This window comes from Echiichthys vipera (genome assembly GCF_963691815.1).
Source record: "Echiichthys vipera genome assembly, chromosome: 9".
Lineage (NCBI taxonomy): Eukaryota > Metazoa > Chordata > Actinopteri > Perciformes > Trachinidae > Echiichthys > Echiichthys vipera.
In genome coordinates this window covers 19,417,488-19,434,539 of record NC_139834.1, presented here as the reverse complement: position 1 = coordinate 19,434,539, position 17,052 = coordinate 19,417,488, and the positions used below count along the sequence as shown (strand labels likewise).

Below are 17,052 nucleotides of genomic sequence, written 5' to 3'. Positions count from 1 at the left end.
GCAGGGCGAGCGCCTCTGAAACGGCTGCTGGTACAAATGTTGGTAGCCATAGCAACTGCAATTTAATAATAGTGTTCTGAATCTCCAGCTGCAGTGGATTAAAAGAAAATGACAAGATGTTCCTTTTGAAAAGCCTTTCCCTCTGTTGCCTAGGTAACAGCGCCAATTTTCATACAGCCGAGCACGGGGCGGCCCAGAATCTGTCAGCGTGATTTGCACCCAGAGAAGCTCGCACTCCATCACGGAGACCTGGCAGAAACCTGAGAGGCCACAGCCCTCCGGTCTCTTTACAGTCCTCCAACCGCAAAACACTATGACGAAGACATTTTTGACCAAACTCCGCTTTCCCCTTCTTAAACAGACCTCCGCCTCCTCTCAGACAGCAGAGAGCGATCAGAGGAGTAATCCATACTGTGATGAACTATGGCTGACAGAAGTACTGGCGCACACGATATCAGCGCAGGCCAAAAACTGAATTTCAGCCGCAGTAGATAACCTCAGGCCTGCCAGAACACGTCGAAACACTTCACTTCATTGAAAAACAGAAACATTCTGAGCAGATAAAACAAACTATATGCAAAATAATCCGAATTTGGCAGCGTGTGAGAGCCTGCAGTGATTAATAGGGCTGATAAAGATAAAATAGGGTAGTTTCCTGCGTCATCAGCGCTTCAGATTAGATTTTTAATGATTTCATAATCGTTTCATAGCACTTGAATCCTACTTTAAGCAGAGTTTCTTGCCATTACTTCACTGAAAGTTTTGACAGTTATTACAAGTGAGTAGCATAAAACTTGCTACCACCTAGTACTACCTAGCTTTTTTTTTTTTAATTTAGCAAGCAACTTATAGTACTAAGCAGTATACTGAAAACATCAGAAAGTCCGAGCTCAGTACACTTTAATATGCTTTATTTATTTTAACATCGTTATCACGTTATTCAATGTTAGCGCATTTTTCCCCTCATATCGTGCGGCCCTACTAATAATTAACTTTTGGGATTTTTTGGAGATGAACAAAGGTTAAAACTGAATTTTTTTGCTTATTAAAAACAGAATGTCTAAAAAGCATATGCCTAGAGATATAGTTTTAACCTACAGTGCTGAAGGATTTGAACAAATAAACCTCTGCATGTAGTCTACTAACTAAGTGAATGTGAATCTAGCCTGTGTTCCTGCTGAGGGAAAAGTTATAAAACCGTGTTCCTGACATGTGCAGTGGGCCAGGTCGGTTTGGCAGGAGGCTGTAAGGATGACAAATGAGGACCTGTGCACCACAATAAGAACGGCATCTGAAGACAGCCGTGTATTACGAAGGCAAATCGTGAGAGCAGACGGTCGACATTCAGATGGAATGCTGCAGGTCCTGAGAGGAGGCAGAATACAGATGTATCGCAGCAGGAAGGTCTCAGGAGTCTCCATAAAAACTGCAGGTATGCCTGAACTCGCACAGCACAAACCAGAATGTGATAAACGGCTATATAGGCAATACTAACATGTCCAGCAAATACCCGTGTTCAGAGTTTTAATATCTTGATGGAAAAGTAGACCCAGAAGCTAGTCTTTCAATTCCCTGACTCTTAATGTACATAAGAAAGGCTAATATCAAGCACGATCCAAAATAATCAATAGTTGTAATATTGACTTATAGTAATAATTTTTCTTCTATTTTTTTCTTAAGCTGCACAAATCCTGTTGCCGCACAATAAACAATGTAAACATGCCTTTCAAGTTCAGATCTCACTTTGCATTAGCACACATAATTACAGGCTTACTTATTAAACCCAAACAACAACGTAACAGTCTGGTCAACTTTGTGTGTGTGTGTGTGCAATCAAGGATAGCCCCGCCCCCTCCATCAATTTCAGCCAATCACGGCGCGAGTCCGTGGCACACTGACATAATTGCAGCACAGCAAAAACAGACCCAACTTTGATGGTATTTAACTACCATGACGCGTGTACACATAACAGCTGGTCGCAGCGGCGAGGAGAGCACGTTTGAGCTTTGTGTGCAGAGCAGCGTCGCTCCATACGCCATGTCGTCCCGATTGTAAACAGGAGCTGCAAAATGGAGTAACGTTAGCCTCTCCGGGTCTTATAAACGCCATGTAAAGCCTACTGGGTGCACCTTTTATCACCCACACACTCGCGGATGCATCGCAAACAGTATGCATGTATCTGTGCATTGATTGCAACATGTTAATAAAGGTGTGATACGGCGGCATTTCCGTTATTGTAGCGCAACAACGTAACGGTATGTGCTCTGCAATGACAGCCTGTATGTTCAACCGCATCACCGTCCTCTTGCTGCTGACACAATGTGCACACTCGCTCATCGTGCTCCCCCCGACACAGACACAGCCGGTGAACACAATGACATGACGCGGACAGCTCGCCAAAACACCACACAGTTGGAAACGGGACTCAGTGGACGTAAAGACAACACTCGCGCAAGCAACTTAATAACGGCACGAGAATATGATCGCAAACCTACCTCCGGGGACTGAACAAATCGTCCATTTCTGACATCGAGCCCTAAGGTTGGGTGGTGACACTGTGTGTGTATAATGCTCGTTGGAATAAAACTCCCCCCTCTCTCTCTCTCTCTCCCACCTATTTCTAGGTGCTCAAAATGGAGAACCACGCATTCGCTCCGGAGAGGTATTCAACTGAGCTTGTGCTGTGACCTCAGCCTGTACGTACAGCGTCGCGAGCTCGGTTCGCTCCTCTATTTAGACACTACTGAGCATGTGCTGCGACCACACACACACACACACACACACACACACACACACACACACACACACACACACACACACACACACACACACACACACACACACACACACACACACACACACACACACACACACACACACACACACACACACACACACACACACACACACACACACACACACACACACACACACACACACACACACACACACACACACACACACACACACACACACACGATACGGAATTCATCTCTCCTCGTATGTCTGCGCCATAATAAACACGAGTGAAATTGCAAAGGCTGCAGACAGCCCGCTCAGAATACCAAGCGAGCGGAGGAGGGAGGGAGGGAGGGGAAGACTGAGACTGAACAGGGCCCTGAAGGAGGGGGTTCCCAACTGGCAACCCTCGGTGCCAATAACAAAGACAGCCGTCATTGCAACACGTGAAACACTCCAAATTTGATCGGGCACCCAAATTAATTCAAAAGCTTATTAATTACAATCAGTGGCGGATTAAAGTTGTTAGGGGCCCCTAGGCTACTGTTTTCTGCCCCCCCCCCCCCCCCCCCCCCACACACATTATTAATCATGCTTTATCAGAAAAAAAACAGCTAGAACAGGAGAAGAGTCCGCAACCTTAAAAAAGGTTGTTTAGGAATTGTCTTTAGTAGATCTTGGTCCCACTGTTCTTTCAGGCGTTGTGCTTTTTTTTCCCGCTCTCCACTTTCACATTTCGCCGCTGTACTGTCTAGTAACAGTGAGTGACTTTCATTTGACAACAAAACTGACCATATGAACCCCGCCACATGATGGCAGCTGATTGGGTAAATGTGATCAGTGACTTAATGTTTCTAAGGGCCCCAATAGGCGGCACGTTTTTGCCCCATTGTAGCAAATTAAAATAGTCTGGGCAATCGGGGGCCCTGCACACCTGGGGCCCCTAGGCTGCAGCCTAGGCCAGCCTGTGCATTAATCCGCCTCTGATTACAATCAACCAACACATTTTTTCCGATTGTCAAAGTGGAGGGACAACTTTATAAAACATACATCACACAAAGGTAAATAATAAATAATGAGTTGAAATTATTTAATATCCAAATAAAGTTGGAAAAAAATATATATGCCATGAAATTTGCCATTATCTTGTAGCACAAGAACTACAATGCACTTGAATATTATCTACAGTAATTTTGCAGTTAAACAAAATACCTGCTGGCACATACAACCTCCCTCCGTCCCTGTTCAAAGTTGATAACCCCTACTACTATGGACCTTCCATTGTGACCTGAATAAAAGTCATTATAACACTTATTATAAGACCAGCTGAGCAGGTAAATATTCATTTATTCATATTTCTATGAATATTATTTTAATCCAACATGGAATTACAAGAAACCACTATTTAAAATACATCTTCTGGTCTTGCTTGTGAATTAAATGTGTAAACGTGTAAAATAAACATCAATCACAAAAACCGTATCCCACATGTTCACATAGAAAAATGAACTTATATGTTTCAGATGTGAACAGCCATCTCAGTTTTTGTGCATCATCCATATTTACAGAATATCTGACTGAACAGTACATATCAAAGGACAGAAAAAAACTAAATGGAGCCGATTTTTATATTGTTTAAACAACACATGGGACAGATCTGCTTTGCTTCTTCTAGATTAACATACAGTCCAGTTTCTACAGCCGTCGGTAAAACACCAGATCTCACTGAGCTCAAAGAGATCTTTGCTTTTTAGAATAATTATATACAACCCATATTCATCGCGAAAACATGCACTTTAGGTTTAGTTTGTATATCGTCAGCCCACTGCTGATGTACTTAGCTAACACGGATTCTTTAAACAAACCAATATTAACCTTTTCATTACTTAAGAAAGCCTCACTAAACCCAAAGTTCCACAACAATGCGCATACATTTTTAGACCAAGAACCCAGAATTTGTTGATCCAAAAGAAATATTTTCCTGGTTAATCTATTTTCATCCATATCAAGTAACCGATTCCATAACCGAGCAACACATATCTTCCCTCACATGGTTCCCACTATAACCAACTCTGGTGCATATTTGTGCACACCCAGAAAATATCTTATGGCACTGTTTTGCACTAATTCATACACAGAGATATTTCTAAGGCCTCGAACCGCAGCAGTTTAATAAGGTACAGGACACACACAAGCTTGGACTAGTTTAAGATATGTTTGGAAACTCACATCTTTCACATTTTTACTTTTACCATTTATTCCTCCCAGAGCTCTATGTGCTGATTCAGAAAGAACCTGAACACCTTTAATGAAACGCTTCAATATAGAAACCAACATGTTTATACGAGTCTGCATAGTTCAGCTTGTGTTTTCTAACTTTAAACTGGTAGGTACTGCGGGTAGTTGAGGGTTTTATAAAGTGAATTATTTTAGTTCTTTCTATTAATAAACAACACATTTATTTACGAGAGCATCTGCTGCATTTTGTCTACAGATGGTGACGGTAAAACTATGTTGTCCGTGTACAGAAAAATACTTATCATTTCACTTCCACATGTTAACCCCGCAGTTTAATGATTTAATTTGTTTGGTCAGATCGCTTATATAAATTGCAGATAGTGTAGTGTAGTGTCACTCCTGATGAAGGTTTGTCATCTAAGTTTTCAAAGCCGATTGATCCTATCAAAAGCCTTCTGGAAATCAATAAAGTATGCATATGTAGCCTTATTTTCACTAATTCTGTTAGCTATAATTGTAGACAGTAAAAAGATATGATCAAGACATGACCTCGACTTACAAAACCCAGTTTGCTCTTTGTCAATGAGCTGTTCTCTCTCTAGATACAATTTGAGCCCATCATTAAATAAAGTAGAATACAGCTTGTGCTCATTATGGTGATCCCTCTCTAATTTAGGATTTATAATAGATTTAGGTATCACAAACAACCTTAAAGTCTATTTTAAAATAAAAAAATTCAGCACATCAGCACCAATAATAAGAACTCAACTGTGGGAGACATCGTTATTGTCAGTGTAATAGAGAATACACAGGAGAGCACACAGTATCAAAAATCCGTATAAAATGTAACTACAATCTTATTTAATTTTGCTGATAACCCAAAACAAAATTATTATGAATATTATTAGAATTATGATCAACGTTGCCACAGACATGATGAGCAAAAAGGTTTTATATCATTATTATTTTGAGAGGTCAGGTGTTTTTCACAGCAGATACTTTGACAAGCAAAGGTGTCACTAATAACACTAATTACAGCTCACAGTAAGCCTGGGGGCAGAGTGGCTAACTGTTTAGGCTTAAAAGAGGCTAAAATATCCAGACTAATCCAGCAGCAAAATACCTGGTCTAAGACTGGTCTTACAGTAAGATGAGTTTGAAATATCTTTGTGAAACTGGCCGAGGTTAACGCAAAAGATCAGCAATTAAAGCTTGACGTGTAATTTGACAAATATCGACAAACGCCCCAAAAATTATAAAGCCATGGGGGTTTCCCCGGCTCATTCCCCATAATTACACCACATTAAGACCATTCTCTGTGCACTGATAACACTGACAGCAGTAATGAGCAGAAAGCATCATTAAACATAACACTGTGTTACCAAAGCCAAAAAAGCTCATGTGTAATGGAAGTAATTTAACTTTATCTCCTTTCCTAAGAAATGCATACGTCTTAATAGTATTCACTAGTATTCCACTATTGCTGAATGAAACCCCCCCAAAAAACAACAACAAATACCCCAATATTTCTAACTCAATACTTAATATTTTTTTAACTTGACGACATTTTGAATCTGCCTATTGGTGCCAACAAACACTATTTAATCCTACTAGGGATGTACTGTACGGTAATAACTATGATATTAATTTAACTGCATTATATCAGTATCCTGCTCAGTTATAACATATGGTAATATTTTTTAATGTAAGTAAATTGAACCTACCCATAAACAATTAGCTGATTCATCAAACGGACAGTCAAATAATACTATCGTTTCAGTCATTATTCAAGTAATAATGTAATAATACTAAACATTAGCTAGTTATAGCCTTTAAATTGTGAGCTGCATTTCTGTGTTTTGTGATATTAAACTGAATGTTTGGGGATTTTGCACATTTAATTGGAAACAAACAAGAAATTCTTAAGATATCATCTTGTGCTTAAGAAATTGTGATAGTAATTTTTCACAAAATAGTTGTCGGTTGCAACATTATTTGAATTAAAATTGTTAGACACAGAGTTTTGGAGAGTTGACCCAGCATGTGTGGCCTGTGAGAGGATTAAGACGGGGACTGCATCAGTGGAATCGACTGAACAGAAAGCTCCTCACCTGGTCTCTGGGTTATATCCGAGGATATAGAAAAAGGAGTCGATGCGGGCTTTGAACTCCCTGGCAGCAAAAATGTCAGAGAAATGGGAAATGTTGCATTTCCCCCTGTGAGAAAGGAGACAGGCTTTATTAGACAAAAACAACTACATGACAAAGTGATACCCTAGCAGGAGCAGACATGGCCCTAATTAGAAGCTCTTGGGGTTGTTCATCTATCGGAGGTGACAAATACAGCAGCAGGTATGTAGTGCCTGGCTGTCAGTGCCTGCTGTCTTTGCGGTGAAACATCAGGCTCTGGCTACTGAACCCATAAACACCAGCTGAACGTGTCAGCCTTGCCTCGTCTGCTGCAGCTGAGGCGAAGGGGGACAGATGTTGCAGTGATCTGGACAGGAATTCAACCTGTGTGCCTCCCTCCCTCTCCGATATGATTACACCCCAATGAGCCCATGAAGGCAGAGGCTCTGACCACATCTTGAGACTATTTCCTGTTCCAGCATCCTGGTTTCTGGCTTTATCTAAAGCACAGATATCATGGACATACAAAGCTGAGCTGCCTTGCAAAGAAACAGTATCTTCCTCCCCCTGAAAAGATAAAACGGCGCTAAGGAGGGCTGTCTTCGGAGAGCTGCGGCATTACAGCATCCCACTGGAATTCTGTCCCGTTTATCTAAAGCCTGGAAAATAAGTCAAATCAAAGGGTGCTCTGTGTAGCAGAAGTTGCAGCTAATTTGCCCTGAAATCAGTGGTTTCTGGGAGACATGGCTTTGACTGCCCGCCGCTGTGCCGCTCACACATGGTTTTGGTTAAAGAAAAGGGGAAGTGCGAGAGGTGGGAGGGGTGGTCAGACAGGAATGGATTTAGAGGCAGAGGCAGGAGCACAGAATGAACACACAATATCTCATTTCAGACCAAGAAAACGATTAAGCCTCTATTCCTTTCTCCTGACATCAAGCACAGAGAGAGTGAGTGCGATAAGTCTTACTCTTGGGGCTCATGTTCTGACAGGTGTGCGTATGGGGCACAGCCATTTCAATCAATGTTTTAATGTAAGACGGCCTCAGGCATGCGTCCCATTTATGGCTTTGCATCATCTGGGATATTTCTACAGCACCTGCTCACAGCAGTAAAGCATGGTATATCATTTTTAAATGAATATAAACATTGCTGGGCTTTCTTTTAAAGGTGGTTGAGGGACTGCAGATTAGTATTGTGTTGCCATGGTTTAGAAAAACAGATACACTGTAGTAAAGAGTCATTCTTCTTATTCCTGAATCTGGATAACAGCAGGAGAGTATTTTACAGCAGTTGTGGATCTAATAAAACACAGATGGTGTTTGTTATTGGTCTGTTTGAGTACATCAAAACAGTATTTTCTTACATGATGAATTGTTAGTGTAATAGCACAAAACTGCCCAGTAAAATATTATTTTATGAAATAGAATTATACCCATATGGATGACTTTAACTCAGGAGTGCTCAAAGATTTGATGACTGAGTGCCAAATTATGGAGCCAGAATAAGTGACTGAATAACTAACTTTAGCTAATGGCACTAGCATTGATAACGGAGGAACGCAATTCCTATGACACTCGCAAGGTCCCTCTAGTTGCCATGCAACTAGTAGCTTTCTACAAGTGGTCAGTCCTAACCTAACAGGCGCTTGTTTGGGGGTACAGTTTAATGCAGTAGCCTGAGAAGTTTCTTAAATGTGTGAGCTACTGAAAGTGAAAGCATTACGACGGACAGCAGATGATAAAAATATGATGCATGTATTTCATGTCAGGTTTGGGGGAAAGCACAAAAGGTGGAGGGCCACCATTGGCCCGTGGGCTGCAAATTCAGTTAAATTCAGATTTTCATGGCCACAGGACTTTTTGTTTGATTGATTGTCAACTCAGCAAGCAAATGTAACAATAAATCATAAATAAAAGCTGAGTGTAACGGGGGTCCTGTGCCATAGATGCAAGCATGGCAATCGCAGCAGCCGCAATGTCGCTGGATATTTAGGGGTGAATATTACGTGCTTTTATCTCCTACCACTGCCAAGTTTACAAAGCTCCCAGTCTTATTGTTTGTATGTAGCAAGTATACTGTAAGTGCATTTGTTTACCTGAGAGCAGCAGCATGGTAAGTGTCCACATAGTCAGAGATGAAGAGTTCTCGACTTCTGACCACTGGGTCTGTGATGACCAGCTCCCGGCCAGAGTCTGGAGGAAGAAAAAACATAGTTGTACTGAATACATATTTCCATGATATATAATGCCAAAGACAACCCAACTCATTCATCTATGACCAAGAAGGAATAATAAAGTAGCTTGGGCATTTGAACTTACGAATGAAAATCATCAGCACAGTTCTGTGCAAGTAACAAGTGTCTCTGCGGAGGTCAATATTACGCCACATAATTCAATAAAGCCAATAAAGTGTGGTCCCCTGAGGCGAGGACATGATGTTCAGTTCTCAAGTGAAATGACCCTAGCGGGGGTTAAGACGCATCGGCAGCACCGAGACGGGCTGGCACTAGTCTTTGACAAATGACCTGAGTTGTGGCGTGCTGTGGCCACTGCGCTCCTGCCTTGTGACATCGATTCTAATAATCCTGCGTCCCTGCTGCAAGGACAGACTGCAGATAGAGGGGCACTGTGCTGCACTGAAGCTGCTTCTAGAGGTAACAGCATACAGAGTTTTTGCTTGATAATCTCAATGACATACCTGGACTAAAGCCTTCCCTCTGACTCAAGTGATGCTTGGATTATTGTAGAGAAGGAAAACACTAACAAACACCCTGCTTAGTTATAACTGTAACTACATTTGCATTTGCTCGCCGGTTACACGTCTGTTTGACACAATAAACTGTATATGTTGAGCTGGCTGTGTACTGTAAACAGGTGAGTGCGTCATGCTTCATCTAATCTTTGACACTTTTCCGGTACAATACAATGACACGCGTCACCTCGGTCGGACATCTTGGCCACAAAGTCTGTCCATCTTCGTGCAAGCAGTGCTCGAACATTGTTTCCAAATGAGTTAAATAGATACCGGGTTTGAAAGAGAGACTGGATAAGTAATAGATAAATAAATATAGAAATTAAACACCATAACATTTTCACTGGCCTTCATGCTGCTTTCTAGTGTTAACTGACTCTGTTTCCAGTGTACTTGTGATGTTGAACGCGACACACACACACACGCATACACGCTAATTTTGTTGTAAAAAGTAATATATTACAGTACATACTGAATGCATACCTTTAAAAACTAAATACAAAACAAAAATCAAACTACAAGTGTCTGGACATTAGCAAACTGTTTAAAGTGAGACTGAGCGCTTTCTGCCACGTCAGCAAAGTAAAAAATCAAACACTTTGAAGTCAACACTTATTTTATGTAAGGCTTATAGACGGATTGAGAAAATACTAATGAAGGATATGAGTAACTAATTGATAACTTCTTCTTGAGCGCAAGCTCACTCAGTTTAGAGATGTGATGGCTTTGTTAAGAATTTGTTAAAAATGCAAAATATCTTTATTAAGTTAATATAAAAAAAAGAAAATACAATATAGTGGTATGTGGATCAACATAAAACTATTCTGTAAAATTAAAAACTTGAACTGATTATTCCAACTATTACAAGCCAAAGTTGAATCAGATTTATCTCTGTGACATTTCCATGTTGTCAACAGGAATAGATATTCAGCTGCTAAACAACAGTGACAGTGCTTATGTTCCTGTAGAGGTGGACGTGTTGGAGTGCGAGTCCACTGACACTGATGGTGTCTAGAGTGTATGCTCAAAGGCCACATGACACTGCGGGTTATTAACACTCGACAGTGCAGCTGTCTGGTGTGAAGGAGTGTTACCCGGGGAACAGCGAAGAGCCAGGGGATTGGCTCAGCAGCCTGGGACACTGTTGTCTGGTTTCTGTTTGAGATGCAATTCACAGCTAGCTCTTATATCCCCTCCAACAGTGAGGAGAACTGAGGCAGGTGTGTGTTTGTGAAGGAGAGAAATCGAGTGTTGTGCTGCAGAGAGAGAAAGTGTATTTACTTTCTGTGTGTGTGTGTGTGTGTGTGTGTACTGTATATATGCACATCTCACCGTTCTCATTGTTGCGATCCTGCACCAGGTGCTGGTAGACAGAGTCGGGCACCTCCGACTGGCGATAGTACCATTTCACATTCATCAGCAGATGGTCCCGTTTACTCTGCAACACATAGAGACATGGAGAGTGTGAGCAGGAGACAAAAAATGATCCCACGCTAAGATAAACAGACATCATTTTGTTTGATTACGACGTCACAAACAGGCCCCATGGCAAACAGAGATGCTGTGCAGCCGCACTGTTTATGAGCCACACCGGCTGATGCCAAAAAGCACACAGAGAGACCAAGACAATTAAAAAGGGATTGCAGCTCATTTAGAGCCTCAATAAAGTAAACAGTGAGATGGCCGTTGCTGGAGGAAGTGTGGAGCGAGAGGAACCAATCTCTGGCTCCTCTTAACTTAATGACAACTCTCACTTATGATTGTTAAAATAATATCAGTTCTTGGTTTACTAAAGGAAGGGCACTGTATCCCTTTACAGTGCTGTGTACTTAATACTCTAAGTGCTGCCACCTACTGGCCTTTTGATAAACTGCAAGTCAGCAAAGGCTTGTAATCCCGTTTGTGACCAGCAAGTGGCAGCACTGAGGTGAGAAAGGAGCTTTTCCAGGGCCAGTCAATGAAAAAACAGAGAGGGAGGGGAGAAAGGGGGAGAAGGAAGAAAATGGTAGAAACTGAGGCCAGTGCTGAGGTGAGAGATGAAAAGGGCAAAATAGTGTTTTCATTTCATGTTATAAAATATTTACTGTGCCTTCACATAAACCCAACTGACCGTCACAGTGGTTTGAAAGAACATTAGAGAGACTGCCAGGCTGGGTTACGGACTGCGACACAATCCTATTGGACACAGCCATCTTTATTAGGGACTCGGCTACGCTGCACTGCACTAACCGACTGAGACACCTGCACCACCACTGACGCCACCCTTGGAGTAAAGGAGGAATGAGCATATGGAAAAGATGGGAGAAGGGGAAAAAAAGTCTAGGGTAATCTAAGACAGACAGTTTAACTTCCGCTCTTTCCAGGCTCTTAACTGTATCTGTGTGTGTAGGAACATGAGGTCAGAGTAAAGATATTTAAAGCCTTTAGAGTACATTGTTCTGTTGTGTCACTGGGGAGGAGGCTGAGCACACGCAGCCAAGCAAATCATCACCTCCCTAAACCCTCAAGCCCACCTCTGGTTTTCCCATTCTCTCCATTCCTTCCTCTCTTCCTCACTCCCTTTACCTCCCTCCCTCCCTCCCTCCATGTCCGTCTTTCTCATTCCAACCATCCACTCCACCACCTCTCCATTTTCTTTCCCTCCATTCCTCCCCTTCTCCAACCTTGAGCAGGAAGGAGGAATGGCTGAGTAAGTGAGCCTGGACGTGTTAAACAGCAGCTGGCACGCAGTCAGTCGGCTGCATTTAATGCTCTGGACGACTGTGAGGAGTGTACAGGAAACATCACACACACAAGCACGCACACGTACACACACACACACACACTTTGCTTGTGATTCGACAGAGAGCCATAGTGATGGACTAAGACACAGAGAGACTCCTTGAGCACGTAGACATACCGTGTATGAAGAAATGTGTGCAATGACGTCATGTCCCTCCCTCCCTACCAGCAGTTAGCCCACCCATTCCAACCTCTTGTCTATCCAGTGTACAGACACTTTTGCCTTCTAGACTACAAGCTGCCTGCCACAGCAGAACGTGTAGTTATCCGCTGCTTATACATAATTAATACTTTAAGGAGACTGTAAATGTTGCCAACGTGCTACCTGAACATTTCATTTCCTGCCTGTAAAACCACAAAATCAAAAGGATTTCAGAGAACTGGAACATAGAGCCTGATGCAAACAGTAAAAGAGCACAAGCAAAGACGCAGACAAACACACAAGGGGGTTTTATTTACACCTTATTCATGAGCCTGCATTATTTTAAACCAAGCAAATGAACCAAAGCAGAGAGCAAATGTTACTTCAGCTATCATCAGCACCCTCGTCACTATAGAGTAGCTGTCGCTCTCCCGAGCAGATTGCTGTTTAGAAGCTCACAGCGGCGTTAAGCCCTCTCAGGCAAAAGAGGGAGGGAGATGGAGAGAAAAGACTGGGAGTGCAACATATGGAGCACGTAGTGGGAGTGAAGCATGGCTTTCAATTATCACAATGCTATAAACATGCGGGGTGGAAAAATGAGTAGATAACGCAAGGAGAAAATGAAGGGGGATGATAGACAGCTAAGACTCGCCACACTAGATGTATTGTCTAGGTTTTTTTTATAAGCCTTCCATAGAAAATAACAGAGAGAGAGAACATATAAGAAGGAACCACAATGCTGAATTGATTAGAGACATTCCACGCTGCCTGTAGAGAGCTGAGCCCGGCACAATGTCAGCCATCTTTGTCTGTCCTGCCAGAGGCTAAACATGGCCCTGCCCTCCCTCCTCCTGGGCCCTAAACCCTGGGAATGCTGCTCACTGCAGAGAGGCCAAAAGACTTACTAGCCCACTACGGAGGGAAAGAAATGAAACAAGAGGAGAGAAAAAAAGAGAAAGTTTAAAGAAGCAGAGCAAAGGAGATAGAGAGGGGAGAATGAGGACAGAGGGGTTGGATTAAGGTAGGAGGAGCAAGACCTTCTCATTTCCTCAGACTTAAAATTACAACTATCCTCCTCCTGCTTTCCTGAAACCCCCAGGGTACAAGGCTACCCCTTTATTCATCGAGGAGATATAAATCTGAGAATCATGCTTTGGGGCCGAGCACAATGGTACCCCTCCTCCCTCCAGTGGTTCAGCCTGGCCTGTGGCATTCTAGGATTATAGCAGGGCACTCAAAAGGTTTCACACAGGGAAATATAACATTATAAAGCATATTTCTTGTTGAATCCATCCACAATATTCCACTATTAATACAAAACAAATCAATGCATTTATCACTGTGCTTAAAGCAGCAAAGACAAGCCAGGCATTGTGTGAGTCCGTTAATTCTCCCTCTGACTAGCTAAAGGTGGCTGGCCCCTTGGATCCATAATGGCTGAGCAGTTTTCTTTGTGTGGCAGCATGTGTGTGCAGTCAACTCTGGAGCTGGGGCCCCTATGTACGACCACACCGCTACAAAGACTGGGGGGGGAAGAGGGAAATGCAGAGGGCAGACTTTCCTTTTAACAAGAACAGGCTTTAAATTTGAAAAGAAACCAGCTCTGTTAGGCGTACACTTAAAAGATGGCCGGAGTGTGGGATTAATTCTATGTTTGCGACTAAGAGAGTGTGAAATCAATACAGTGCTTTTCGATTCAAAACCAATGGCAACACTAATACTGTCCAGTGTTAGGGAGAATGCACAGCTGTAGCAGCGAGCCCACACTTTCTCCCACATCTGCTCACAGTGGCCTTTACAATACGGTTGCCGCCTCGGAGCCGAGCCAGGCAGCGACAGAACTAAGGGAACGTTGTTGCAACCTGTAACCCTCAAACCTAATGCCCTATTCGTCCTTCTCCCCGCACTGTAACACTAGAGCTTCGGCTTTAAACAAAACCAGACCCTCCCGCTCCCACACGACAGGCCCCCAGAGCACCTCGTTAACAGGAAACCTCTGTTTATTTTCTCTGCTTTTCAAACACTCTCTTCTTCCTCTGCTAACCCTGTTAGTGACCCCCCTCCCCAACCCTCCCCTCGCTGGTGACATCAGCAGCCGGGATCTATGACTTCCTTCAGGAGGTGGCAGCCAGAAGTACGGAAGGAAAGACATCCCAAATACACAGACAAAGGAGACAGCAGGGGAGGTCACACAAGCAAGAGCAGCGGCAGCAGCTCAGTGTTAGCAAGGAATGTCAAGCAGCTCAGCTAGGCTAGCAGACTGCTGAGCTAACAGCTTAGTTAGCTAACGCCCCAGGGGCAGGGGGGAGGTTCGAGAGTGGTGGATCAGGGCTGGTAGCAATGTGACATTGACAGGCGGACGCTCAAAATGGCACGGGGAGCGGATTGTGGGAGTGTTCACCTCGTCAGCCGCAAGGGGAGAGTAAGCACAACCAAAGAACAAAAGGCTGATTGTGGCATTTGGAGGCAGAGATGAGATCTGGGAGGACTAATCTGCTGCTCCGACATGATAAGATTAGAGAGGGGAGGCAGGAAGAGCTGGCTGGGAAGATCACACATATACTTGCATAAACACACACAAGCACGCACACAAAGATGACAGATCTGATTGGTAGGGTTTTCCACTCGGCTTTCTCGCTTCCTCATTTCCCTTCTCTCCCTTATTTTCTCCTGCTCTATCCGAGACAGAGATATCTGCCAGCACACCAGCACTCAATAAGCACTTCCATCTGGACGACAGAACACACACACACACACACACACACACACACACACACACACACACACACACACACACACACACACACACACACACACACACACACACACACACACACACACACACACACACACACACACACACACACACACACACACACACACACACACACACACACACACACACACACACACACACACACACACACACACACACACACACCTATGTGTGACAACGTACACTGGCGAGGTACAAGATCTGCTGTGCTCACGCAATCTACGACATCTCAGTGACTGACAAAGGAGATTGTTAAAAAGAAATGGCAGCATGCTGTGTGAGCAAACACACACACACAAGAGCCAATGCTCGCTCGCACACACTCGCACACACACACATACAAACACACAAATAACAGGCTTTCAGGATAAGCACCACTATTCTTCTCCCAACCCTGCAGTAGAGCGGGGCAGGCTGGGACTCTGTGTCAGAGGTAAGGAAAAGCACCTCTAAATCAGGCTGTCAGCGCCAGCAGCAGCAGGATCCCACTCTGAAATCCACCTATCCTTTTGGGCTTCACAGTGAGCACTTGGCTACTTTGAGGAAGGAAGGAGATAACCTGCCCCTCAAGCCTCCTTCTCTTAGACACATATGATAACACTAAATAAATGCTGATTACAATGTTTGTGAGAATGAACTGTGTGCAACCTGCTTCCCCGCCTGGCAACAAGAGCCAATGGAGAGGGTGTGTGGGGAGGCGGAGGGAGGAGGTGAGGTGAGTCCCAGCTGTGGTGGCGGTGCTGGCAAGACCTTTGAGCTGTGCGTACACAGGGGTGTTTCTCTCTCTGGCTTGACCTGTGTGGATATTAAATCGGCGCCCTCTGCTTTGAACACACTGGGCCCATCTGTCAGCCCGGCTCCATGTTGGATTGGATGAGCATTAGCCATTTCAAAGTGGGCAGATTTGCTCTTGTTGCTCTTTGTGTGTGTGTGTGTGTGTTAGTGTGTGTGTGTGTGTGTGTGTGTGTGTCTGTGTGTGTCTGTGTGTGTGTGTGTGTGTGTGTGTGTGTGTGTGTGTGTGTGTGTGTGTGTGTGTGTGTGTGTGTGCCTTTGATCATGAGCGTCCATGCCTGCCTTAAATTTAAAACCCCACTTTCAAGGAATCAAGCAGACATACATAAATCTCTTTACGTCAGACTCACTAGTCGTTTCATTGTACACATTGATGAGATGCAGCGACACATCTGAGGATGCTAACAGGTTCGGCAAAACAAGGAGGGATTGTGCAGAGAGATGGAGAAAAGAAAGAAAAAGAGTAGAGGGGTTGAGTCACCCAGAACTCCCAGATGAGTCTAATTAAGACTTGAGGGCTGAGGGCCACTACTGGTGGATCATACTGCCAACCACGGGCACACTTTAAACACTAGAGAGTCACAAGCACCACACATGACTGCTGCTTGAGGTCTAGTTCGTCCAACACTGTGTTTCACTCCATGCTGATAATGAACAGGGAAAATTGCTCTGCCCTTAGCTTCATCTCTCCTTTATTTCAAATG

At 43.6% G+C, this 17,052-nt stretch overlaps 1 protein-coding gene across 2 annotated transcripts in view; it reads right to left on the bottom strand.

The window, feature by feature from the left end:
• Positions 1-17,052, bottom strand: part of rerea (arginine-glutamic acid dipeptide (RE) repeats a) — a 96,896-nt gene that overhangs the window by 33,218 nt on the left and 46,626 nt on the right. The window contains exons 4-6 of one of the 2 annotated variants that reach the window (XM_083920781.1): positions 11,190-11,295; positions 9,202-9,298; positions 7,089-7,193 (exon numbers count right to left, since the gene is read on the bottom strand). In XM_083920781.1, the coding sequence (XP_083776907.1) occupies positions 7,089-7,193; positions 9,202-9,298; positions 11,190-11,295 (308 nt within the window). Of the gene's footprint in view, positions 1-2,495; positions 2,570-7,088; positions 7,194-9,201; positions 9,299-11,189; positions 11,296-17,052 lie in introns of those variants that run through there. The other variant, XM_083920782.1, reaches the window with a different exon arrangement.